The sequence below is a fragment of the Aedes aegypti genome, chromosome 3, assembly GCF_002204515.2.
Source record: "Aedes aegypti strain LVP_AGWG chromosome 3, AaegL5.0 Primary Assembly, whole genome shotgun sequence".
Lineage (NCBI taxonomy): Eukaryota > Metazoa > Arthropoda > Insecta > Diptera > Culicidae > Aedes > Aedes aegypti.
The window spans coordinates 38316489-38342088 of NC_035109.1; the positions used below are offsets into that span (position 1 = coordinate 38316489).

A 25600-nucleotide genomic window follows, 5' to 3' on the forward strand; every position below is an offset into this window, starting at 1 on the left:
CTCCGAGAACCCTTCGAGGATTTCTCTCAGAATCCTTCGATGATTTCTCCGAGAATCCTTTGAGGATTTCTCCGAGAATTATTCGAGGATTTCTCCGGGAATTCTTGGAAGATGTCTCCGGGAATCCTGGAGTATTTTACAGAGAGAATTCTTCGAGGATTTCTCCGAGAATCCTTCAAGGATTTCTCCGAGAATCCTTCGAGGATGTAGTCGAGAACCCTTCGATGATTTCTTCGAGGATTTCTCGGAGAATCCTTCGAGGATTTCTCCAAGAATCCCTCGAGGATTTCTCCGAGAATCCTTCGGAGATTTCTCCGAGAATCCTTCGGAGATTTCTCCGAGAATCTTTCAATAATTTCTCCGAGAATCCTTGGAGGATTTCTCCGAGGATTCTCGGAGAAATCTTTTTACGAGAATCCATCGAGGATATCTCCAAGAATCCTTCGAGGATTTCTCCGAGAATACTTCAAGGATTTCTCCGAGAATCCTTCAAGGATTTCTCCGAGAATCCTTCGAAGATTTCTCCGAGAACCCTTCGAAGATTTCTCCGAGAATCGTTCGAGGATTTCTCCGTGAATCCTTCGAAGATTTCTCTGAGAGTCCATCGAGGATTTCTCCGAGAATCCTTCGAGAATATCTTCGAGATTCCATCGAGGATATCTCCGAGAATCCTTCTAGGATTCCTCCGAGAATCCTTCTAGGATTCCTCCAAGAATCCTACGAGTATTCCTGCGAGAATCCTTCGAGGATTCCTCCGAGAATCCTACGAGGATTTCTCCGAGAATCCTTCGAGGATTCCTCCGAGAATCCTTCGAGGACTCCTCCGAGAATCTTTCGAGGATTTCTCCGAGAATCGTTCGAGGATTTCTCCGAGAATCGTTTGAGGATTTCTTCGAAAATCCTTGGAGGATTTCTCCGAGAATCCTTCGAGGATTTCTCTCAGAATCCTTCGATGATTTCTCCGAGAATCCTTTGAGGATTTCTCCGAGAACTATTCGAGGATTTCTCCGGGAATTCTTGGAAGATGTTTCCGGGAATCCTGGAGTATTTTTCAGAGAATTCTTCGAAGAATTCTCCGAGAATTCTTCGAGGATTTCTCCGAGAATCCTTCAAGGATTTCTCCGAGAATCCTTCGAGGATGTAGTCGAGAACCCTTCGATGATTTCTTCGAGGGTTTCTCGGAGAATCCTTCGAGGATTTCTCCAAGAATCCCTCGAGGATTTCTCCGAAAATCCTTCGGAGATTTCTCCGAGAATCCTTCGGAGATTTCTGCGAGAATCCTTCAAGGATTTCTCCGAGAATCCTTCGAGGATGTAGTCGAGAACCCTTCGATGATTTCTTTGAGGATTTCTGGGAGAATCCTTCGAGGATTTCTCCAAGAATCTTTAGAGGATTTCTCTGAGAATCCTTCGGGGATTTCTCCGAGAATCCTTTGGAGATTTCTCGGAGGATTTCTTCGAGAATCCTTGGAGGATTTCTCCCAGAATCCTTGGAGGATTTCTCCGAGAATCCTTGGAGGATTTCTCCGAGAATCCTTGGAGGATTTATTCGAGAATCCTTGGAGGATTTTTCCGAGAATCCTTGGAAGATTTCTCCGAGAATCCTTCAAATATTTCTCTGAGAATCTTTCTAATATTTCTCTGAGAATCTTTCAAGGATTTTTCCGAGAATCTTTCGAGGATTTTACCGAGAATCCTTTTAGGAACTTTTCGAAAATCCATCGAGGATTTCTCCGAGAACCCTTTGAGGATTTCTCCGAGAATCCTTGAAGGTTTTTTCCGAGAATCCTTGGAGGGTATCTCCGAGAATCCTTTGAGGATTTCTCCGAAAATCCATGGAAGATTTCTCCGAGAATCCTTCGAGAATTTCTTCGAAAATCTTTTGAATATTTCTCTGAGAATCCTTCGAGTATTTCTACGAGAATCCTTCGAGAATTTCTCCAAAAATCTTCCAAGGATTTCTCCGAAATTCCACCGATGATTTCTCCAAAAATCCTTCGAGGATTTCTCCGAGAATCTTTTGAGGATGTGTCTGAGAATCGTTGGAGGATTTCTCCGAGAATCCTTCGAGGATTTCTCTGAGAATCCTTCGAAGATTTAACCGAGAATCCTTCGAGGATTTCTCCGAGAATCCTTCGAGGATTTCTCCGTGAATCCTTTGAGGATTTCTCCGAGAATCCTTTGAGGATTTCTCCGAGAATTCTTTGAAAATTTCTCCGAGAATTCTCTGAGGGTTTCTTCGAGAATCCTTCGTAAATTTCTCCAAAAAATCCTCCGAGAATTTCTCCGAAAATCTTTCGAGGATTTGTCCGAGAATCCTTTAAAGATTTCTCTGAGAATAAAAAAAAATCTTTCGAGGATCTTTTCGAGAATCCTTCGAAGATTTATACGAGAATCCATAAAATCGTGGTTCCGATTCTGATTCATCTTAGGATCCGGAAACACCAATTCAAAGATTCTTGGAAACTCAGCATGTTCAATTGAGCCGATTAAAATCAATTCAAATGCTAACTATTGAAACGGAATTCGTTGACAAATTTTCATCTGTCTTAATTAACAATACTCGGATCAACTGTTATGTGTCGCTTAGTTTCCATTGTCCACAGATTATATCCCGCCGAGTCCACCTGCCCTCGTGACTGTACCTGGTTTTAAAAATAAATCGAAATAAAGCACCACAAAACTTTTGCGTAAAGCCAATCAACGCCAAATCGACGCTGAAAGCTCTACCTCCTCCGGCTTCCCAAAGGCTTTCCTGTGCGGAAATCGACGTCGAACGAAAACCCAATTAGCACTAATGGAAAAGGACAATGTGTACAAGGAAAAGGGAAAATGCAAAAATAGTTTTAATGCAATTTTTAAATTTTCTGTTTTATTTGTCCGTTTTTTATTCCCGGTGCCACCCACACCTCGGTAATACCTGGTTTGGCACCCATTTAAATACAATCATTATCTCCTACCCTGTAGCAATGGGCACCGGGGACCCAATGGGTGGCGATTGGTTGGAATCGAGTTAATTGTATGTATAATGTAATGTATGTATAATTGTATATGCATTCGAATGGAATTAATTTCGAGACACGGTTCGGACCGACTGGATCCGGCCAAATAAAGTGTAAAATTGACTAATGAGCGTAATGACGATCTCGGATTCAATCAACCAACCAATGTTCGACCGGTTTTATTCCTATGTACTTGTTTACTGCGGGCGGTGCTTTTCGAACTGTTTTTTTTTATTTCGTATTTCATCGTTCTCTGCCAGTCTCTTTTACTCGATTTCATATCTTACATTGTCTTGAATTTCAAAGAAATATTTTTCAAATCCTTACAGCTAAAATCACTATCACTACAATAATGGAATGAGGGGTGAAGAACAGGGTGAAGGGGTCTGTAGCTCTCGTACATGAATGGCTACCGATGTTGCACATAAATTATCCACGGTGCTCCTCAGACCGTTGTTATCGAAAAAAAAAACCATCAAAACTGTACTCATGAGTCGTTTTCTGTGGTTATGTTGCGTATCTTGGCAAAGTTTAGAAAATTACGTAGGGCTCGTTTCTAAATTACGGTTTTTGATGGCAAAAGTCCACAAAATCAAAATAAATCAGAATTACATGTTTTGAAGCAATTATTCTTCTGATAATCACGGTAAATGGTAAATTAAAACGAACTAGTAAAATAACCGTTTAAATATATCTGATTTCGTATCTGATGTCGTATAACATCAAAAAGGCGAAACTTCAAAACCAGTCCTATGTTTTTTTTTTAAATTCTGCCCAGACATACATTTTAACCGTAGAAAACGACTGTTGAGCACAGATTTGACGAAGACTTTTTTTTTCGGTTAACGGTCTACGGAGCACCGTGTTAGCGTTTGCTAGGTACTAAATTAAAACATATCTCGCTGTTGCTTTATTTAACATGCCAGGTGATATTATCGCTTGCACCGACAATTACGATGATGTGGATGATTATGATTATGCTTCTCGTTATTTGTATTGCACATTGTTCACACTTACTTTCCTATGATTTGTTTTATGCATTTTTGTTGTTGCATGTTTCCGATCCATCTCCCGTTTTCTGTTGGATCATTACATTTCACTTTTGCGCCCTTTTATTGATTTGCTTTCATTACTCTCTACTTTTTCTCTTTTCGCGCGCATTTTCCGCTGCCTGTTTGCATCAATCAACTGTCATGTAGTGACATGGCCCTTGTCGTTTGTAGATGGTGGGTGCCCGTTCAAGCGGATATTGAATCGTAACGTTGTGCCCATCCACAGAATCGTGGTTATTATTAATAAATGAACTCATAATAATAGCAGATAGTGCGGATGGATAGTCGAATTCGAAAGAACAGTTAAGCAGAACAGTATCTAGGGAAGGAAGGACTGGAAAATAGTAACTGCTAAATTTCTATTCCGATTTGAGTCGGTTGGCCGTGGAGAATCTACTAGGGGGTCTTCAGGGACGTCCCATGTTCTACTGATTTCTGGATGCAGAGTGGGCATTGGATCTGAAAAGAGGGAAATCAAAAAGACCATAAATGGGTTAGTTAATGTCCGGATCCCTGAGAAGCCGGTAAAAGCATATACAGATGAATTACGATGAAAATTCAAATAGAATCAGGCATGTAATGAGTCCGATCACTGTGTTAACTGCTAATTAAACTGCGCTCAAATCTATTTGTCATTCTGACGAATCAAAATAGGATGATTGAAAGGTGGAAGCAGTCATTCGAAGAACACTTGAACAGCGTTGAGGCCGTTAAGTAAATTTCTACGCCAGTTGAGCAAACAAAATTCATCAAGATAGGAATCCCTCAGAGCTTCAGGAACCCTGTAGATTATTTTCGCGTAACTTTTCATAATGACTTATGTAAGATTCTCTCCTCTCTTCCTCGATTCGATCAACACTAATGCCACAGACAAAGAGACATAACACTTAGAACAAATCGCGATCAAAATCATAATCGGCGAGACACCCAATACTAAAATCATTGTGTTTGGCCGAGGGTCCAACAGATAGCGGTAGTGCGTAAACGTCAAGCACGAACGAAAACGACGCGAAGGCTGCGGGTGGTCGATTGACCACCTACCGTATATTCAAATCGATCGTTAAGGTGAAGATGAATCGTAGCCAAACCTCCAATTTTCAAGAGCACAAATCTGGAGAACCGAACACCCGTTCAAGCTAAAAACCTAATCGATTGGTCACCACCAGCTAGTGACCAATCGATTAAGTTTTCAGCTTAAACGGATGTTTGGTTCTCCAGATTTGAGCTCTTGAAAATTTTAGGTTTGGCTTCGATTCACCTTCACCTTAAAAAGTTGGTCGATGAACAGTGATGAGAGTGGGATGTCTGATTGTCTGTGCTAACGCTTTTGGCAAGTTTTTCACTGTATAGAGAAAAACAATGTTCTTTTCTGGCGTTTCACATAGAAAATGCAACAAATGAGGTTAATGTGGATCAGTTATTGATTAACGAGAAAGTAAACAAAATGAGCATCTCAATGTTAGATATGTCCTTTGGAAAAGATACGCGCGAATTGTCCAAATACATTCATGCTTTACGGATCCCTATAAAGATTTCTCGCGAAACATTACTAAAGGACCTACGTACAAATGAGAGGCTCTCTTTGTTTACTTCCCCTTTGATCAATAACTGAGTCAAATTAACCAAAGATGAGAGAATCTCTCATTTGTACATAGGTCCTTTAGTAATGTTTCGCGAGATTTTTTTTTATCAATTCTTCCAGCAATCAATACTAATGTCTAAATGAACTCCTCTATAATATGCTCCAGGAAATCCAACGCTGATACCTCAAGTGATTTACACAGAGAATCAGTATGACTCTTCCAAATATTCCTACAAGAATTCTATCTGATACATTCACAAAGGTTTATTCTAAGATGGAAACAAATTGAGTAGGAAATACTCCAGGAAATCCTACCACAATTCTGCGAGGAATTCCTACCATGATTTTTCCTACGGTAATTCTTTCAGTTGTTTTCATAGGGACTTTTTTTTTTAAATAGTTATCCATATATTCGCTCGAGAATTGGTCCACAAATCTTTAGGAATATTGCTCAAAATCTGAACTCTTCAATAAATGTGACCAGAAATTCCACAGGCCTCTCTAGGAACTTCGCTAGAGATTTTTCTAGAGTTTTACCCAGCATTTCATTCAGCTGCGATGGCGTAACCTCAAATCTGCTTGAAATGACGATTCTAATTACATACAGTGAGTTTTATATTCTAAATATACTGATATTTTCGTCGAACAGGTAAAAAGTGAGGTTACTAGTCACCACTGATTTTATGTAAGGATTACTGCTGCAGTTTTTTCTAATGATTCATCGAGTAATTTCTTAGATGACAAACAAAAGGCAGAATATGCATTCAGGTGGCAAAACTGTTTATATAAGTATTTGATATTTGTTATAGTTATATTGGAAAATGTTAGACTATGAACCTTGTAGTCAGTTTTCTGCCGTAAGTTAAATTTGCTCTACAATTTCTCCTGAATGTTCCTCAAAACGTATCACTTTATGTTCCAAATATATATTTCTTCAGGATGTCATCGAAATTCTTCCAAAAATTTTCCCGAATTTTGTATATAATTCCTTCAAGAGTTCTGACAATATTTAGTTCACGACTTTCACGCGAAATGTCGGCACAAGATCCACTGAAAATCATCAAAATTTTGAAAGATTTCGTCAAAAACTTCTAATTTTATTTTCATTTATAAGAATTTTACAAGAATCCCTCAAGATATCGAAATCATTTCCGCCGTTTCTTCGAGAGTTATTTAGGGATTATTTCAACATGTTTTCGAGGGTTCTCCCAAGAATCATTCGATGAATATTCCGGGGATCGTTGAGAATTCCTTTGAGAGTCCTGTAACGATTCCCTCCAGATTCGGTCGAGGATTTCTTAGAGATTAGTTAAACAATTACCTCGAGAATCGTTCGAAGATTCCTTCATTCAAAGATTTATTGAGGAATATCCTAGATTCGTTCGATGTTTTTTTTCGATATCGTTTGAGTATTCGACCTAGAATACCCGAAATACTCGGTCGATAACTTCACAGAGAAACGTTCGAAAACCTGCGTGAATTCGCCGATAATTGCGCAGACATACCTGTTAGATTTTTTTACACAAAATCAATATTATTTTCTTGGCATTTAGATACCGATGTAGTATTTTTTCCACCATTCTCTCCTTCTGGAATCTTTTGATGACCAATTTTGAATACTTTCCTAAAAATACTTGTTTTAATATTGTTTCAAATCCGAAGTATTAAACGAAAATCAATTGCATATCTCGAATTCCATCCAGAATGAGTCGAAATTATCAAAACTCGGAATCGATAATCTTCAATTTGAATCAAATTTTACACATATTTTCTGCAAGATAGAATAAGTGTTTTTCATCAATATATCGAGATTGTTTAGACTCAAAAAACAACTACTAAAAATGGCCAATGAGTTTTTGCACACAATTTAATAAAAACATCCTCCAAAAGTGATGATTTAAGAGAAAAGCGTTCTATGCAGAAGTTTAAGTGAATCGTTTGAGCTACAAGAAAAAAATATACACCAAAAAAATATAATAAAAATTAAAAATTCAAAAACCTAAATTGCAAATTAAACAAAAACCTTGACATTTGTTTTTTTTTTCAATTTTCGCCATAGAATCTTGATACAATATAGATGTTTGGGAAAAAATAATGCAGACCTTTTTAATTAAATGTTTAATCTATGAACAAATTTTGGTCGATTTTCAATTTTTTTTTGCATGCTTCGTTTTTGAATTCATCAGGCATCCATACTGTGTGACTAGTCTACTTGATACTGCCAATCTTTTCTGCAAATTTGCAAAAGCTTGTTTGAGCGAAGCACAAGCACTGACAAAAGAACATCAAATCGACAACGATTCACACATAGTTTCAATCATAGATATTATCGCCTCTCTCATTTTTGTGGAATGGTATACAATGCGTACTATACCGCAATCTTTGAAACAGATCAAGCAAAAACTAAGATCTAAGAGACATCCTCAACATTCCTAGAGAGCTCTTGCGAAACCCTAAGCGAGATCCTGATAAATTTACTAGGAGGAATTTCCGTGAATTTTCTATGGTTGGTTTTGTCAAGCTCATCTTCTTAAACACAATTGAAATTCATTTCACTGTTCTATACGATTTTGTAATAATTCATCTATGAATTTTACATGCATACTTCCACGCAAAAACTTTTTATTTTGTTTAAAAAAATCATTATTTTTGTGTACAGCTTTTGATTGAACATGTTTATGTTTGCCCTTTTAACCGCAAAAAACCTTATTTTTATGAGAAATTTCCAGCCAAAAGAATTTTGTCAAGTTAGACGCTAGCGCTTAAAAAACTAATTTTGTTCATTAAATTAGAAAAAAACAGTGCTGCAACATTCAACACATGTTTTCTAATACGTGTTATTGTATCAACATGGTCCATAATATTGTGGTGAGTATTGTATTAACATGGTCCATAAATTCAAATAGTATGCATGAAGCTTATAAACATCATTGAAGACATTCAAGTGATAAAAGTATGTGGATTGTCTGTCCCAAATAACATTACGGGTGTATAGATTCATAGTATTGTCCTACTCTACGGAAATTTGGTTCTCAGCGGACCGATCCGAAGTCTGGTCTTTATTTCGGTTTTATAAGCATGATATATCAACATCCCAATGATATTCTCAATTGTTGATTTTTTGCGAAGCTTCAAAATAGAATCCGTCCAATTTTCGTCGAAAAATTATTCTAGGAAATGCCTGAAAACTATCAAAGATATTTTCTGATAAACTCACAAGGATTCGTCCACAATTTTGAGAGGATTCGTCCAGTAATCCCACATTGAGAAATCCTCCCAGAATTCGTCCGCGTATTAGTTGAACATTTGTTTTGAGCTTAGGCATTTGTCCGAATATTCCCTGGGATCTCAGGCTTCATGTTGTGTGACGATTCTTACGAGATTATACATTCCGACAGAAATTTCTTCAAAAATTACGTGGAAAAGAATGATATTCCCTCAGAAATTCCTTAGGAAGGAGTTTTGCCAATTCATTCATAAATTTCTCCAGAACTGTCCTTCATACGTATCAATTCAATTGGTGCAAACAATATTCAGGAACTCTGAATGTGATTCATCCAGGAATTCTGAGAAAAACTTTGCTACTACTTTCTGCTGAAAGACCGACACAATATCCATTGAAAAACATGAACAGTTTCAGAGATTTCGTTAGAAATTTCTCAAAGTGATCAGCTGGGAATTCAATTAAAAACCTCAGATGAATGTATTTGAATTATTAGGATGCCCTCAGGGAACCTGGACAGGGGACATTTTCGTTTCCACTCTGAAACGGGTCATGCGACAGCTTTTTCTTCATGATTCTTCATAGAAACGCTTTAAAATTATTTGGAACGGATCATTGGATCATCATTGGGCCACATTGACCGTTTCTGGAGCCATCGGGATGCCCTCAGGGAACGGCTTTGAGGGGACAATTTCATTTAATCACCGTTTTACAGCTTTTTCAGTATCATTTCTTATGGCATTACTATCAATACATTTGAAATGGATCATTGGTGACATTGTTCAAACCTGGAACCCTTAGGGAATCTGTGACAGAGGACATTTTCGTTTCCATACCAAAACAGGTCTTGCTACAGTGATACTGTAACAGTGGTAAAAGTTTTCGTTTCTAACTTTCTCCAGGATTCTTTCAAGTACTAGACTAGGCTAAATTACACCAAAAAGGTCTTGCCACATATTTTTCTTCATGATTTTACTTGAAAGTACTTCAAAATTATTTAAAGAGGCCTCTGGGACCACTTGAAGGGAACTATTTCAATGGGACAAGTGCATTTTTTCACCAAACAAGTTGTAAGACAACTTTTATTTGTATTTTTTATGAAAACATTTAAATTTATTGAAGATGATTATTCGCTATGTGTGCCGTCTTTGGGGCCACCGAGATGCTCTCAGGGAACCGCTTCAACGAAACAGTTGCATTTTCTCACCAAGTCAGCTCATGTTACAGATTTTTTGTTCATGCTTTGCCATGAAAATTCTCGTTTATTTCGCGGCAAAAAAGAAATGAGAAAAAACAGTTATCAACCAAGTTAACAAGTTATCAAAAACAAAACCTTAAGATTTTTGACTATAAAGAGGAATAATCTTCACCAATAACGGAACGGTGAGCAATAAAATATGTTTTTTAAACAAAAAATAACGAGAAAAATGTTTTAAATAATGCATAGAAAAAAAAAATATTTGAAAACTATAAACGAATGAGCTGGGAGCCACTGTGGTTCGGGAGTCACTGGTGGTTTGGTTGTAGTGTAGCGATAAAGAGAGAGAGAAAGGGGTAGGCGAAAAGAATAGGTTCGACGTTTATTTACCCGCAGCAACGATGCGATGATGTTTGATGATGTTTGTTGGGGTTGGGGATAGTCATCTGTGGTAAATATACCGAACAATAGACGTACAATACTGGACAGAACAAAGAACGCTTTGGTCGTCTTTCATACAAAATGGTCAAGCTTGGAGGTCTGGATCTCGGCTTCTAGTGGTCCAAATACTTTTAATTTATAAAAAATCTTAAATTTTGCAAAAAATTGCTAAATTGCATTTTAGAAATATTTTGTAAACAATCAGTTTTACTAAAAAAGGTTGTTCTGCAAACTTGTGTGTCTTATCAAATTGAACATTTTTGCTGAGGGGTAGAATGCTATAAATTTGTCCATTTAAGAAATATGTTTTATTCAAAATTTTATAATTTTTGTCAATATTAGAGATTTGCCATAACTCAAAAGTTTGTTTATGGAAAACTCTGAATTTTTTAAGCTAAACTTGAAGCAACTTTCAAGCTGTGGTCAAAATTTCAGGTCAATCGAAGCAAGCCGAGATCTTGGACCATTATGTATGGAAAAACGGTCAATGCGTACTTTATTCTGTCCAGTACTGTATTTCCTATTGAGGTCACCAACAGAAACATCGGGGCATGGCACGCGATTTTGTCATTTCATGCTTGCTGGTAGTGGCAAAAACTGGGTCCACAAGGTAGATAGAAGTTCCCCTTACGAAAGTAAGGTTCTTGAACTAGCGCCACTTGCACTCTAGCAAAGAATAATCGTTGCTGTTATTCTATGCTGAGGATTGATCAGAGCATCTGATTCTAACCGTAGCCACTACCCAAACTAGGCAAGGGTATGCTTTTTTTTAAATCTCAGCATGGAAAAGATAAGCAGCGAAAAAACCAGATCGGTATCTATTGAAAGCCGCCAAAGACGCAAAAGCACAGAATACACTGTGTAAAACGCATAATGCGAAACAATGAAGATGATACTTTAAATTGAATAACAACATATCCATAACCCCACGCTTATTTAGCCTCAGGCTAGAGACTGAAGAAGGGCAGCCGATTATCTCGGAGAAACACAAGGACACCTGCTCCATTGCTGCGGGTAGCAGCCTTAGAGTACCCTTAGAGGGCGCCCAGGTACCCCACAAACCATTCACCCCCTAACCATTCACTCTTAGGCACGATACGCATCACACTATGAACAGGCAACAGGCAGTCCGTAGTGTTAAATCTTAGCCAATTGAAACAACCGCTATCGACTACTGCTTTTACGCATTTTAGAAATATTTGCAAGAAGACTTAAATTATTTGATGCATAGGAATTTGAAAGTTTAACTCTTTCGTGTAATATGAGTGTCAGTTCTGTGTATCCGTATAGAATATTTGAACGATAAAAGGTTTTTAAGAAGGTCAGTAATGGAATAATGTCTAATTCTACTTCTCGACTATTTTTTAAAATTGTTTATTGATATTCAATACTTACAGAGCTTTAAAACTAAAACTTGACCATGAATTTTTTAATGAACTCACAATTTGTATCGTTTGAAAAGTCTAAAATCTAAATTAATAGATCCTGTAGATATGATAAGCCTTCCAAGATGTATTGAATAATCTGGAGCAAGCAAAACATCCTTACCTAAATTTTCAGTTGTTCCGCGGCGCAGTACGTATGGCTTCAAAATGATGTCCTGCAGCGTCTGATGGAGCACCTACTGGAACGGTTTGCGCATCGTGTCCCACAGGTAGTCCTGCACCTCCTGCGAGTTGGGATCCATCGTGTTGACCTTACTGTCCTTCCGTTGACGCTGATGATGTGAATACTGTTGATGTTGCTGCTGCTGCTGTTGTTGCGGAAGCTGTTGATGCAGCGACTGCTGAGTCGTGTACACCTGCATCTGCTCGTTCTTCAGACTCTCGGTGTGCATCATTGGCAGCCGGCCCTTGGCCATGTTGAAGTTCTCCGTGTAGTTGAGTTTGTTTCTTCGCCGCTGGCGCCATCGGCACACGACGAAGATCAACGCAAACACGGCCAGCGATACGCCGACAATACACGAGCTGGCCACGATCGCCGACTTGACGCCCAGCGGCATCGAGGCGCTCTCGATGGTTACCGTGTGCCGGTGGTTGAACCCGTGGCCGGTCAGTTCCAGATCGAGCAGATCGCTACTACTGGGTTGGTCGTGGCTGCTGTCGAACTCGGCGTCGGCGGACATTCTCGAAGGGGTTATCAGCCCACCCTTCGATCCGCCGTTACCTAAAAAATGGATCCCGTCCATTTTGTGATTGGCTGGGTGCTGCTGGTGTGGTTGCAGTTTCCAATCGAGAAACTTGTGATCACCTCGGTGATGCATCGAACGACCCTCCTTGTAGGTTTCGTCCGTGGGTCGCATGCTGATGATGGACGTGAAGTAGCTGAAGCCCTGAGAGTCGAGCTTGATGTCGTCCGGCTGAACGCTACGCAGGTTGCCCAGGTTGAACCGCGGGAAGTGCTCGAAGGCCGTGACGATATCCATGTTGTCTTCGACAGGCCTGGTTTTGCCGTTGATGATTTCCGAGAGGTGCAATTGGCTAGAGCCTCGTTTGCGATGTTCTAGGAGTTCTTCCAGAGTCATGTTTCTTTGGGAGAGAACTTTAGCGAGACGAGCGCCGATGCGTCGGTCTTCCATCAGCTCTAGGATTTCTTTGCGATCCTCGGATAGGGTGAGTGGGCCAAGATCGTTGAACAGCGATGGGTTGCTCTCGGTGACGTCGCGGAAGTATTCCTCGAGGCTGTCCGTGAAGGATCGTTGGGTGTTCTGGTTGATTCGCTCGATGAGGTCGTCTTCGCTGAACTCGGTGGTTGATGGTTCGGATGAGGAGCTCGAGTGCGGGATTGAGGCGCTCTTGGTGTCCTCGAAGGAGGTGAACTTTTCGATGATGTTCAGCTCGGGTTCTTCACTTTCGAGCAGCTTGGTGACGTTCTCGGACTCGTCGTGGAATTCTATGTCGGCGAGTTGGTGGTTCTCGGTGGACTGTGGTTGAGCCGAGAAGGGTGCCGCCGTAGAAGTTCGGATTTTGAGCTTCATAGAGAGCCGGTTGCGAACAGTGGGGACTCGCATGAGGGTGCGCTCGGAGGATATCAGGATCGGGGCTGCTTCCGTTTCGGGAAGAGTCTGTTCGGTTTGTTCTTCTGGATTGGGGTCGGAGGACGCGGCTACCGTGGGTCGTTGTCGAGATTTGGTTTGCTGGAACCTGTTGAGATATTTTCCTTGAAGGGCGGCTGAGGGAGTCCACTTCTCGCGAGTTGTAGTGCTTGGAATGAAAGTGGTTGATGAGGCGGAAGTGGATGTTGATGAGTGCCATGGCTCGGCTGTGGCGTACGGTTTGAGAGATTCTAGTCTTTTATTGGTGCCGGAGAAGATTTCCTCTGTGCGAATATTGGAATTGCTCAGATCTGGGCGTATTCGGGACGCTATTCCTTTGATGGGTCGAAGTCGTTCCTCTTTGACGGTGGGAAGCACTGGATTAAGAGCAAGCTGTTTGATTTCAACCGTTGGGAAAATGGCAACATTTTCGTTATGGTCTCCGAGGTTTTCGAGTGTAATGATGTCTTCAACGGAGTTGGTTTCGTCTTGAGCTGTTGGTGGAAGCTCCGTTGTGGTAGTTGTGGTGGTAATTGTTGTAGTCGTTGATGGTTCGGTTGCTGTGCTGGGAGCTGCAGAAGGCGAGAATACTGGAATCCGCTTCATAGATTTGATTTCTTGGAAATCTGTTCGTGGAGTAGGTTCTTCGTTCAGTCGGAACCTGACGCTGGATAATGTAGATACCGTGGAAGAAACTTCGTTGTCTTGTTCGGTAACTGTCGTAATATCCAGGGGACTTTGTGTTAACGCAGCAAGAGCCATTTGCTTGCCCTTGATCAGATCTTGAAGGGAAATGTTTCGTTGCTGTAGAATCTCACTTAGACTCAATCCTCCTGATTGTTTCAGCAGGGCTTTCAGGTCGGCAGCAGCGGTTTTACCTTGTTCGTCAGACGATCCACCTTCTTCTTCGTTTCGCTTGGCTTGTGAATATGGTTTACGATAGGCCTTGTGCCCGGATCCGGGAGTCGGATGCTCCTCCGGTCTGGGAAGTCTTCTTTGCCTATTGGAGTCAATAGGTTGAAAATTCTCTCGGTTGCCTCGATTGTTGTACGGTTCGTAAGGCCGTCGGATAGAAGGTGGATCGCTGCTGAACGTGGAGTGTGGATCAACGGCGTCGGTATAGGGATTGGCCCACCGATCGGCCGGACGTTGACGTTCCCAGCGAGAGTAGGGCCGCTTTCGTTCTGGTTCCGGTTCCCGGTAGATTTGCTCCGGTTCAGTTTCATCTCTTGGACCGGGTCCTCCCTGCCAGTAATCGTCATGTAGTGGCCTACGTTTGCGTTTTCTTCCCAAACGACGACGTCTTCTTCCTTCGTAGTTATCTAGTGGAGCGGTAGAAACGGTTTCGTCTTCATTTCTAGTTAGCGGATGCGTTGGAAGATTTTGCGTTGTACTCGTCGTTAGGAGATGAGCCTGAAAATGGAGAAAAAGGAGCAATTAATCGTTTGGACCAATAGCTTGCAACTATTTAACATTTTGTTTTTCACTAGAAGTGGTCGTTGATTGAGAGACATCGATTTGTTCTAGATCTATGTCAGTTTGTTTGACAAACTAAGAGTACAAATTGAAATGAAATTTGTAAAACTATAAAGCGCAAATGAACTGGATCACCTCACTGTAAAAATATAGACATAAAGCATGAGATCCTACCCAAACTGTTCCCCAATCTAGTGCACTCAAAAATATAAAACAGGATTTTCTATTTTCCCACCAAACGCAATAAATCAAAAGTCTAAAAAGCTTGTCAAAATTTAGCTCCAACACCTAGCTATCACTAGCCATGATATGACAGCTTTAGCAGAGAAGAGCGCATCCGTTATTGGATATAGCATGATACCGGCTCCTTCTTCGACAAGCTTCATCCATATTCCTTATTCCTCCTAGTCACTTGCACGAAGAGAAGCCTCTCTCGATGCACTATCCACACTACACACGGCGCGACAGATGTATCCTTCCCTGAACGAATCCTGTGTTATGAAACACACCGGATGAAAACAGATTACCCTTAATGCCAATAAACATAATCTCGGCTTCGGGAACACCCGTCTGGCACGGATGCCGTTCGTTGCATACTGATGAAGCTGAAACTATTGGCGCATTTATGCATGATGTGTGAACCGCACGAGTGGAGTTCCCGGCTATGCTAGCGCTAGCTGTTATATCTGGTGCTGGGAAAGTTAGTGTCATGTCTCATCGAAGGAGGATATGCAACATAAAGTTGAGGGCCAAATCGATTTTCGATTTTTACAGCTATTTTATATAATACTTTTAATCTTATCTGAAGAATTCTTAATGCTTCACTGAACTATTGAACTACTGAACTGTACTTGAAATATCCGATCCAGGACGTTGAATGTGGGGCCTCATGTAGCCTATTGGTATAGTTCGCGACTACAAACCAAAGCTATGCTAAAGGGTCTGCCCTGGGTAGACCCAAGATCTTCTCATAATGGATAATTTCCTTGGCTTCCTTGGGCATAGAACATCTTTGTGCCTGGCAACTTTGACAAAGAATGCTCTCAGTTTTTTTAGTACCATTCCAAACTTTCATTCCTTATATCTAGGTGTTCTGTGTTAGACAACACTATCACCCTAATTTGGTATAAAAAAATTAAGCTTTTCTTAACATTTTGTTAACAACATATTACATGGAATGTTCTGTCTTTAACAGTAACTTAGCTTAGCTTAGCTTAGCTTAGACTGACTACACATATCAATGGTTGCTATTCCGTGATTGACCGAAGTCAGTGAAAATGCACAAAGAATCAACTAGAAGTTCGGCTGGGATTGGCCATAATCTTCTTCAGTGTGCATAATTCAGTGCCTCTATTTATACAAGGTCAATAACGGCGCCGGCCACGTCCTTGCAGTCAGGTGGGATTGGAGGAAGGAATGTTAGTGTGTAACCTTTGCTATATGGAGACCGTGTTTACCTCTGCATCTCCACAAAGGTTACTGGGAGGGATGTTTGTTAATGGGAAGGATCGTTGGGTCACAGGATTCACTTTGATAAGCGATTAGACCATGATAAATTATTTGACGCGAGCTAAGGATCGAACACTACCAACCTGCTTCGCGAACCGCGCCACTAATAAATCATGCCACGCGAGCGACGCGCGACACGATTGATCCTGCTCACATCACCTGCCCCCGCAGGAGCAAGCGACGCGAGCAAAGGATCAAACACTACTAACCTGCTTCGCGAACCGCGCCACTAATAGATCATGCCACGCGAGCGTCGCGCGACACGATTGATCCTGCTCACATCACCCGCCCCCGCAGGAGCAAGCGACGCGAGCAAAGGATCAAACACTACTAACCTGCTTCGCGATCCGCGCCACTAATCTCAAGGTCGAAGGATCAAACACTACTAACGAACCGATCACTTTTTCACTACTTCACTACCGACGCGCGACATGTTTGATCCTGCCCTCATCGCGCGCCCCCGCAGGAGCAAGCGTCAAGGTCGAAGGATCAAACACTACTAACGAACCGATCACTTTTTCACTACTTCACTACCGACGCGCGACATGTTTGATCCTGCCCTCATCGCGCGCCCCCGCAGGAGCAAGCGTCAAGGTCGAAGGATCAAACACTACTAACGAACCGATCACTTTTTCACTACTTCACTACCGACGCGCGACATGTTTGATCCTGCCCTCATCGCGCGCCCCCGCAGGAGCAAGCGTCAAGGTCGAAGGATCAAACACTACTAACGAACCGATCACTTTTTCACTACTTCACTACCGACGCGCGACATGTTTGATCCTGCCCTCATCGCGCGCCCCCGCAGGAGCAAGCGTCAAGGTCGAAGGATCAAACACTACTAACGAACCGATCACTTTTTCACTACTTCACTACCGACGCGCGACATGTTTGATCCTGCCCTCATCGCTCGCCCCCGCAGGAGCAAGCATCAAGGTCGAAGGATCAAACACTACTAACGAACCGATCACTTTTTCACTACTTCACTACCGACGCGCGACATGTTTGATCCTGCCCTCATCGCGCGCCCCCGCAGGAGCAAGCGTCAAGGTCGAAGGATCAAACACTACTCAGGAATGTTCTGTCTTTAACAGTAACTTAAGCAAAACAAATGCCATATTAAAGAGTATTAGTATGACACTTAATGTCAGAGCTATTTCTGTTGGAATCGAGTACATTCGAATATTATAAATTCAATGCTCTGTTTGGACTGCAAGACACGTGTAAAAAATTATCGCTTCCGCATCAAGTTTTAAAATACACGCACTCCGCAATCTTGTTTTCATTTCTCAGAAACCCTTTCTTTTTCGCTCGATTTCCCTCTGAACCAGCATCACCACAGAAACCTACATCTGTCGCCAAGTGGTCCATCATTGTGATTGCCAGAATCGAACCAACAACGATGGAAAACTTTTGGAGACAGCTACTCGACCATCACTGTGACAACCCTTAACGTTGAAATGAGACATTTAGATATAGCCACGCCACAGACAAACAGATGTGACATTTAGAAGCTTCAGAACACAGCACCCTCCAATGAGGGATTCCACGGAGGCATGCAAGTCGATTCTGATCGACCATTTCAAAAATATCTGAAATTTTGCACAGTTTTTCAGTTCCATCTAAATCGTCATTTTCCGATATCAAATCTTCAAGTTGAGTCACGACTAACTTTTCAAAAGGGTGTATGTGAAAATGGTTCAAAAATATTCAAAAAGCTGCACAGCAAAAACGGTTCGTTCGATTGTTAGACAACTAAAGAAACAAAGTTAGACAACTAAGTAAAGATTCCAAAAAAAATACACACAGTAAAAATTTTTTTTTTTTTTCATTAAAAAACATCATTTTTGTCACAAAAACTCAAATATCTCAAAACCCTATCGGAATACCAACGTAATTTTTTGAGGGAAAACGGTCCATTATATTAGCTATCTACCATAAAAATTTGGTGATGATAAGCCAATAAACCGGGCCCATATAGCCGTAGCGGTAAACGCGCAGCTATTCAGCATGACCAAGCTGAGGGTCGTGGGTTCGAATCCCACCGGTCGAGGATCTTTTCGGGTTGGAAATTTTCTCGACTTCCAAGGGCATAGAGTATCTTCGTACCTGCCACACGATATACGCATGCAAAAATGGTCATTGGCATAGTAAGCTCTCAGTTAATAACTGTGGAAGTGCTCATAAGAACACTAAGCTGAGAGAAGCAGGCTCTGTCCCAGTGGGGACGTAACGCCAGAAAGAAGAAGCCAATAAACAAAAAAGTTATGACATTTCAAATATTTCACAAATTTGACACTTAGTGAAATTTTTTTTTTTTCATTGTTATTTTTTTTTAGGACCGCAGTTTGTTGCTGAATTTTTTGTTAAGGGTACCACATGAGGTTAACAAGTTGGTTTTCATGATATTTTATTTAATAATTCATAACTATTATGGCATCTATTAGAAAGTTAGACGCGATCCAGTGTTGTGATCTAAAGTCTTGGTAGTGTCATATTTTTTATTGTACGTAACTGAAGAAAAATTCTCTCAATAGTGTTGAAACCTTTTGATAAAAGAAACCTATAAGAAATTTAATATTGACGACAAAAGCTACAAAAAAAGTTTTCTATACAGGTATACGACTAGTTTACCTGCAAAAAGTTTACCTCGTAGAGAACAAGGCGGGTCTATACCCAGGTGATCTAGTATACGTAAAGCAGGTCGGTTTTCTCGGCGCTGGTTTTCTCCACAAAGTTAAAATCTGATTACACCTGGGTATAGACCCGCCTTGGTAGAGAATAGACTTTGTTAATCATATTTGGGAGAAAGCGAGTAACTTCAACAACATCAAAAACATGATAGGTACATACCATGAACATACTCACGAAAAAGCTAAAAATATACTACCACTATGGTTATAAAAGATTTAATTGTAAAATGTTTCTTCAGTCAAGCAAACGACACCAAACTAGTCAGTAAAAACTTAAAAGTGATTTTGTTTATTAAAACCTAACGAGCAACATGAGTAGTCGCTTTCTCAACTGTTGCAGGCAGTTTGCAGAAAAAAAGTGTTCGAAAGAGCTACGAAATCTCACCGAAAGCACCATAGATAAACTGAAAGCGGCTGGTTATGCTCCAATGTCTACATTGAATACAAATTTACGCATTTGTACGTCCTGCCGTTTAAACGTTGACAAACGGGCAATCTGTACATCATCGGTGGATCAGGTTGCAGGAAGTTCGAAAACAACAACAACTGAGGAATTACTAGATGCACCGACAACAACTGAGGAGTTACCAGAAGTACCAAGTGCAGATAGTCTTGCCACGGTACCATCAGCGACATCTGTTTCAACAAATCAATCAGAAGATGAGTGCATCCAGAAGGTCAACATCGAACGCTTCAACGAAGGGATAGCTGGAATAAAAGTGACTCCGATTAAATGGACGAAGATGGGTTACGTCAATTATCCCGAGAAAAAAATACCGTGAAATCAACGAAGCTGTACGAAGAAACCTCTTCAAATTAGGACCTGAGGATGTGGAAAATACAGACTACGATGAGGTAATTATGAATATGAAGGAAAGGTTCTCGAATCTAGCCACGACAAGGAAAGAAAAATTATTGATTTTGTCGATGCTGCCAAACTCGTGGTCTATTCAAGACGCCATTGATGAGTTCAAAACCAATAGAAATACAGCAAAAGAGGCAAAACAATTCAAAAATAACTGTCTTGCAACCAAAAATGCTAGGTCGAGTACTTCATTAACAGATGAGACAAAAGAAAAAATAATTCAATATTTTGAAGACGATGAAGTAAGTAGAGCTATGCCTGGCCAAAAAGATTATGTATCTGTAAAAAAGATGGAAAGCGTCAAGCAATCCAAAAACGATTAATGATGACTACTTTGAAAGAAGCGTATACACGCTTCAAGGAAATTAACGAAAATATTAAGGTAGGTTTTTCCTCATTTGCAAGCCTTCGTCCAAGGCAATGCAAGCTTCTATCCAATTCAGGAACACATAATGTTTGTGTGTGCACAACACACGAAAATATTAACCTAATCTTACATAGTTTGAAAAGAATCAATTTATCAAAGGATATTAAAATGTTAACTGGTAGTCTTTTGTGTGAAAATACAACATCAAATTGCTATCTACGATCTTGTTCGGATTGTCCAGATTCTTCATCATTGGAAAATACTTTATTCGCTGAGTTTGAAGAAAATTATATTGATCAGTTATCATTTGAGCAATGGGTGACCACGGATAGGTGTGACCTAGAAACTATTGTAAAACCTGTAGATGAGTTTGTGTCATTTTTTTGCTTGAAATTAGAAAGTTTAATTCCTCACGACTTTATTAAAACAGAGCAATCCCGCTTTTTAAAAAATACGAAAAATACATTACAAGATGGTGAATTTTTAGTCATTTGTGATTTTTCTGAAAACTATAGCTTTGTATTGCAAGATGAAGTGCAGTCCCATCACTGGAACGTACAACAAGCTACAATTCATCCATTCGTTATTTATTTCAATGGAAGTACGCAAATTGAACATTTTAGTTTTATTGTAATTTCCGAAGATTTAAGACACGACTCAGTATCTGTAAATTTGTTCATTGCCAAAATGATTAACTTTTTACGCGTTGATAAAGATAAAGAAATCAGAAAGATATATTTCATGTCTGATGGAGCAGCATCGCAGTACAAAAACCGTAAGAATTTTTCGAGCCTATGTCAATTTAAATCAAAGTACGGAATTGATGCAGAATGGCATTTCTTTACTACGTCACATGGCAAAGGTCCTTGTGATGCTATTGAAGGAACCATAAAGCGCATGGCCACAAGAGCAAGTTTAGCCAAAGAACGTGAGCATCCAATCAAAACTGCAAAAGAACTATTTTATTGGGCGAATCGCAGAAAAGAAGAAGATTTAACAAAATTATCATTTTGTTTTACTACTACTGAAGAGTACGAATTAACGGCATCAGAGCTCAGCGAGCAATATAATAACGCGAAAACGATCCAAGGAACCCAACAATTTCACTGTTTCATTCCATTGTCAGAAAATAAAATTAAAGCAAAACTATACTCGAATTTTACTGATAATGATGCAAAAGTGTTCGATATTGTAAAAAAATTGAATAACAATAAATAAATAAATAAGTATTAATAAAATGTTTCCATGATCTCATAACGCATACCCAAATCCAAAACTTTTAAAGTTTATATATAACATTTAGAAACTCATCGATCATACTCTAAAAAAAAATATCCTGGTAAAAAAAAAATATTTTCGTATAATCTGTTAATTCATTTTAATGTATACATATATACATATACATATAATATTTATACATATACATAATATTTATACATATAATATACATAATACTAATGAATACATGAAAACGACTTGTTTAATTCACGCAAGGCCCTTAACAATAAAATCAGCAACAAACTGCGGTTCCCGTAATAATTCACACCGAAAAAAAAATTTTTTTTTCTGCTAAATGTGAAAATTGTGACATGTTTGAAATGTCATAACTTTTTTGTTTATTGGTTTACCATCACCAAATTTTTATGGTAGATAGCTAATATAATGGACCGTTTTCCCTTAAAAAATTACGTTGGTATTCCGATAGGGTTTTGAGATATTTGAGTTTTTGTGTCAAAAATTATATGCAAAAAAATTTTTTTTTTTACTGTGTTTATTTTTTTTGGAATCTTTATTTAGTTGTCTAACTTTGTTTCTTTAGTTGTCTAACAATCGAACGAACCGTTTTTGCTGTGCAGCTTTTTGAATATTTTTGAACCATTTTCACATACACCCTTTTGAAAAGTTAGTCGTGACTCAACTTGAAGATTTGATATCGGAAAATGACGATTTAGATGGAACTGGAAAACTGTGCAAAGTTTCAGCTCAATAGAAAAAAATGAATTAAAAAATTTACCAAATTTTGGTGCTGTTGCTTGGAATCACTCCAATACGGTTTTGAGCAATAACATCAGCAATATACGATTGTGTGAAACCTCAATGTATTAATTTTTCTTCTCTTGACCATGGAGAGAATCTCTCACTTATCGCTTTTTTTTAACAAGCATGATTTGTAGCACATCATGAAAGCCTGTTCATCGTATTGCTACATCTCTGATTAGATCGATGTGGAGTATTTAGAGGTGTGGTAGAAGCATCAAATAAGTATTTGTGGTAACTTCAGCTTTGAACTGGTAGTTGTACAATACCAACTTCGGCGAGCCGGAAGTTCACGAAATATGCCGAGGATGACGTAATGTTGGCAAGTTGCGAACAAAGTTTTCGGCAGACTTGTCGTCATCAGCTGATCGTTTTGTTTGCATCTTTTCCGTGACTAATGCCAGTAAACACATACTAAGAACCGGACCTGTACTATAGTACATTGGATAGCAGTGCATACTAAAACCCCTCTAAACAAGCTCCAAATCTGGGGACATTATTGCTATCGGATATTCGTTCCAGTAAAATAAAACACCTACCCCTATAGGTAAACAAGAGAGAGCCGATCATGGATGGATGTCACAGATGGGATGATTTTCATCGCTTGCTTTGATCGTGCTTCGAAATCAAATGAGAACGAATTCTGCAATGGATGTTCTTGATATTGCATTCAGGGTGCTACCAGCCCTCTTGTTAGTACTTGGTCACCATTATAACGCAAGTTCCTGATTTTATTTTTTTATTTTTAATGGAATTGAAGACATCTTTTTTTTAGTTTCTTTTCTAACCAAAAATCTAGTTTCTCAAGAGAAAAATTCAGACCTACTTTTGTAATTTATTCTAAGAGTTCTTGAAGAATTTTTTTAGGAATTCTTCTAGTGATTTATCCAAAAATTTCTATTGGAATACTTTCAGAAGCCGCTTCAAATATGTCTCAAAAACAGGATCTCCCAGGAATTCCTCAAACGATTTTCATAGTTTTTTTTTTTAGGATTGGATTTTTTGGAGCGAGAATTTCTAAAGGAATTCCTCTGACCGGATTCCTTCAAAAATTCTCGCTCCCAAAAATCATTGAAGCACTCCACCGCTACTACAGATGTAATTACCACTCTAAAAATTACACAGGGACTATCTTGGTGTTTCCTGCAATGATTAAAACTAGATTCTTTCACCGTTTTATCCAATTCTTACTCTAAAAGATCTCCCAAAATTTCTACAGGTTGTCTTCCAAGAAAATCCATATTCTTCCAGGAAACCTTGCAAGAACTCCTCCAGCAGTGTTGCGATGGATTTTCTTCGCGAACGATAATCTACGCATCTTCGCGATCCAACATCCGAAAACATTCATTTTTCATTTTTGCGTCACGAAGAGCATCGCAAAAAGCGAACGGATGCAATGCCGAAGAAGCAAAATGATCACACTGATAAGTTGCTCGCGAAGCCCTTCCACTCGTAGGATTAATTTATCTACGCGCTGTTCATTCTCGCGATTCATGGACAGTGCATCGAGAACGCCCGAGAAGTCGTCAGTTTTTTCCCTCTCGGGTGACGCGTTCTTTTCTGCCGGGCAGTGCGTCGAGAAAGTCCGAGAAGTCGTCAGTTTCTTCCCTCTCGGGTGACGCGTTCTTTTCTGCCGGGCAGTGCGTCGAGAAAGTCCGAACAGTGCATCGAGAACGCCCGAGAAGTCGTCAGTTTTTTCCCTCTCGGGTGACGCGTTCTTTTCTGCCGGGCAGTGCGTCGAGAAAGTCCGAACAGTGCATCGAGAACGCCCGAGAAGTCGTCAGTTTTTTCCCTCTCGGGTGACGCGTTCTTTTCTGCCGGGCAGTGCGTCGAGAAAGTCCGAGAAGTCGTCAGTTTCTTCCCTCTCGGGTGACGCGTTCTTTTCTGCCGGGCAGTGCGTCGAGAAAGTCCGAACAGTGCATCGAGAACGCCCGAGAAGTCGTCAGTTTTTTCCCTCTCGGGTGACGCGTTCTTTTCTGCCGGGCAGTGCGTCGAGAAAGTCCGAACAGTGCGTCAAGAACGCCCGAGAAGTCGTCAGTTTTTTTCCTCTCGGGTGACGCGTTCTTTTCTGCCGGGCAGTGCGTCGAGAAAGTCCGAGAAGTCGTCAGTTTTTTTCCCTCTCGGGTGACGCGTTTTTTTTCTGAGTGCTTTTATATGGCCGAGCACACGAGTGAAGATGAAAGTGGATTGTGGCTGCTCAATCAAGGATGAAGGATCAATCGGTGAGCTCGTTTCATGCTTTTTTTCAAGTCTATAAAATATGTATGACCGCACATTTGATCGTTACATAAATTGATTTTTTCAATATGATTCGAACAAACTATGAATGGTTCGTCACTGTAAGTGTCGGCATAAACTCTTATTTGTAACTTTATTGTTTTATATTTTTTGTATTAAATCACTTACCTTCATTTTTATACATAAAAAAATGCTTTGAATGGTTTGGTCTGTGCTAGAAGTGTAGACTTGCAAAACGTTCATTTTATTCAAAAAACTTTGAATGGTTCGCCACTGTAAGTGTCGGCATAAGAATATTATGTGATGGTCTAGCCAATCGATATTTTTTTTTTTTCAATTTGAGTAAAATATCCTGTAGGAATGTTGCTTTTAGCTATTTGTTCAACAAACTTTGAATGGTTCGTCACTTCAAGTAACGGCATTATTTTCTCATACTTGAAAATTTTTCATGTCAATCGAAAATTTTATATTTCTAATAAGCGGTTTCTTCACCACCGCTTGGGCCTTAAACCTGGTTTAATCGTATGGGTAAACGTGGTTTACGGCTCAGGCGAGGGTGAAGAAATTGGCCCTAAGTATGTTTATATCTCACAAATAATCGCTTATCATGGTCTAATCGCTTATCAAAGTGAATCCTGTGACCCAACGATCCTCCCCATTAACAAACATCCCTCCCAGTAACCTTTGCGGAGATGCAGAGGCAAACACGGTCTCCAAATAGCAAAGGTTACACACTAACATTCCTTCCCCCAATCCCACCTGACTGCAAGGACGTGGCCGGCGCCGTTATTGACCCTGTATAAATAGAGGCACTGAATTATGCACACTGAAGAAGATTATGGCCAATCCCAGCCGAACTTCTAGTTGATTCTTTATGCATTTTC

The 25600-nt window shown here is 40.0% G+C and overlaps 2 protein-coding genes across 9 annotated transcripts in view; one reads left to right on the forward strand and one right to left on the reverse strand.

The window, feature by feature from the left end:
- Positions 1-25600, forward strand: part of LOC5580263 (histone-lysine N-methyltransferase setd3) — a 477985-nt gene that overhangs the window by 17203 nt on the left and 435182 nt on the right. The window lies entirely within an intron of this gene.
- Positions 2883-25600, reverse strand: part of LOC110679588 — a 187209-nt gene continuing 164491 nt past the window's right edge. The window contains exons 2-3 of the mRNA XM_021854750.1: positions 12046-14944; positions 2883-4512 (exon numbers count right to left, since the gene is read on the reverse strand). Coding sequence (XP_021710442.1) covers positions 12119-14944 — 2826 coding nt within the window. The 3' untranslated portion in view covers positions 2883-4512; positions 12046-12118. The remainder of the gene's footprint in view (positions 4513-12045; positions 14945-25600) is intronic.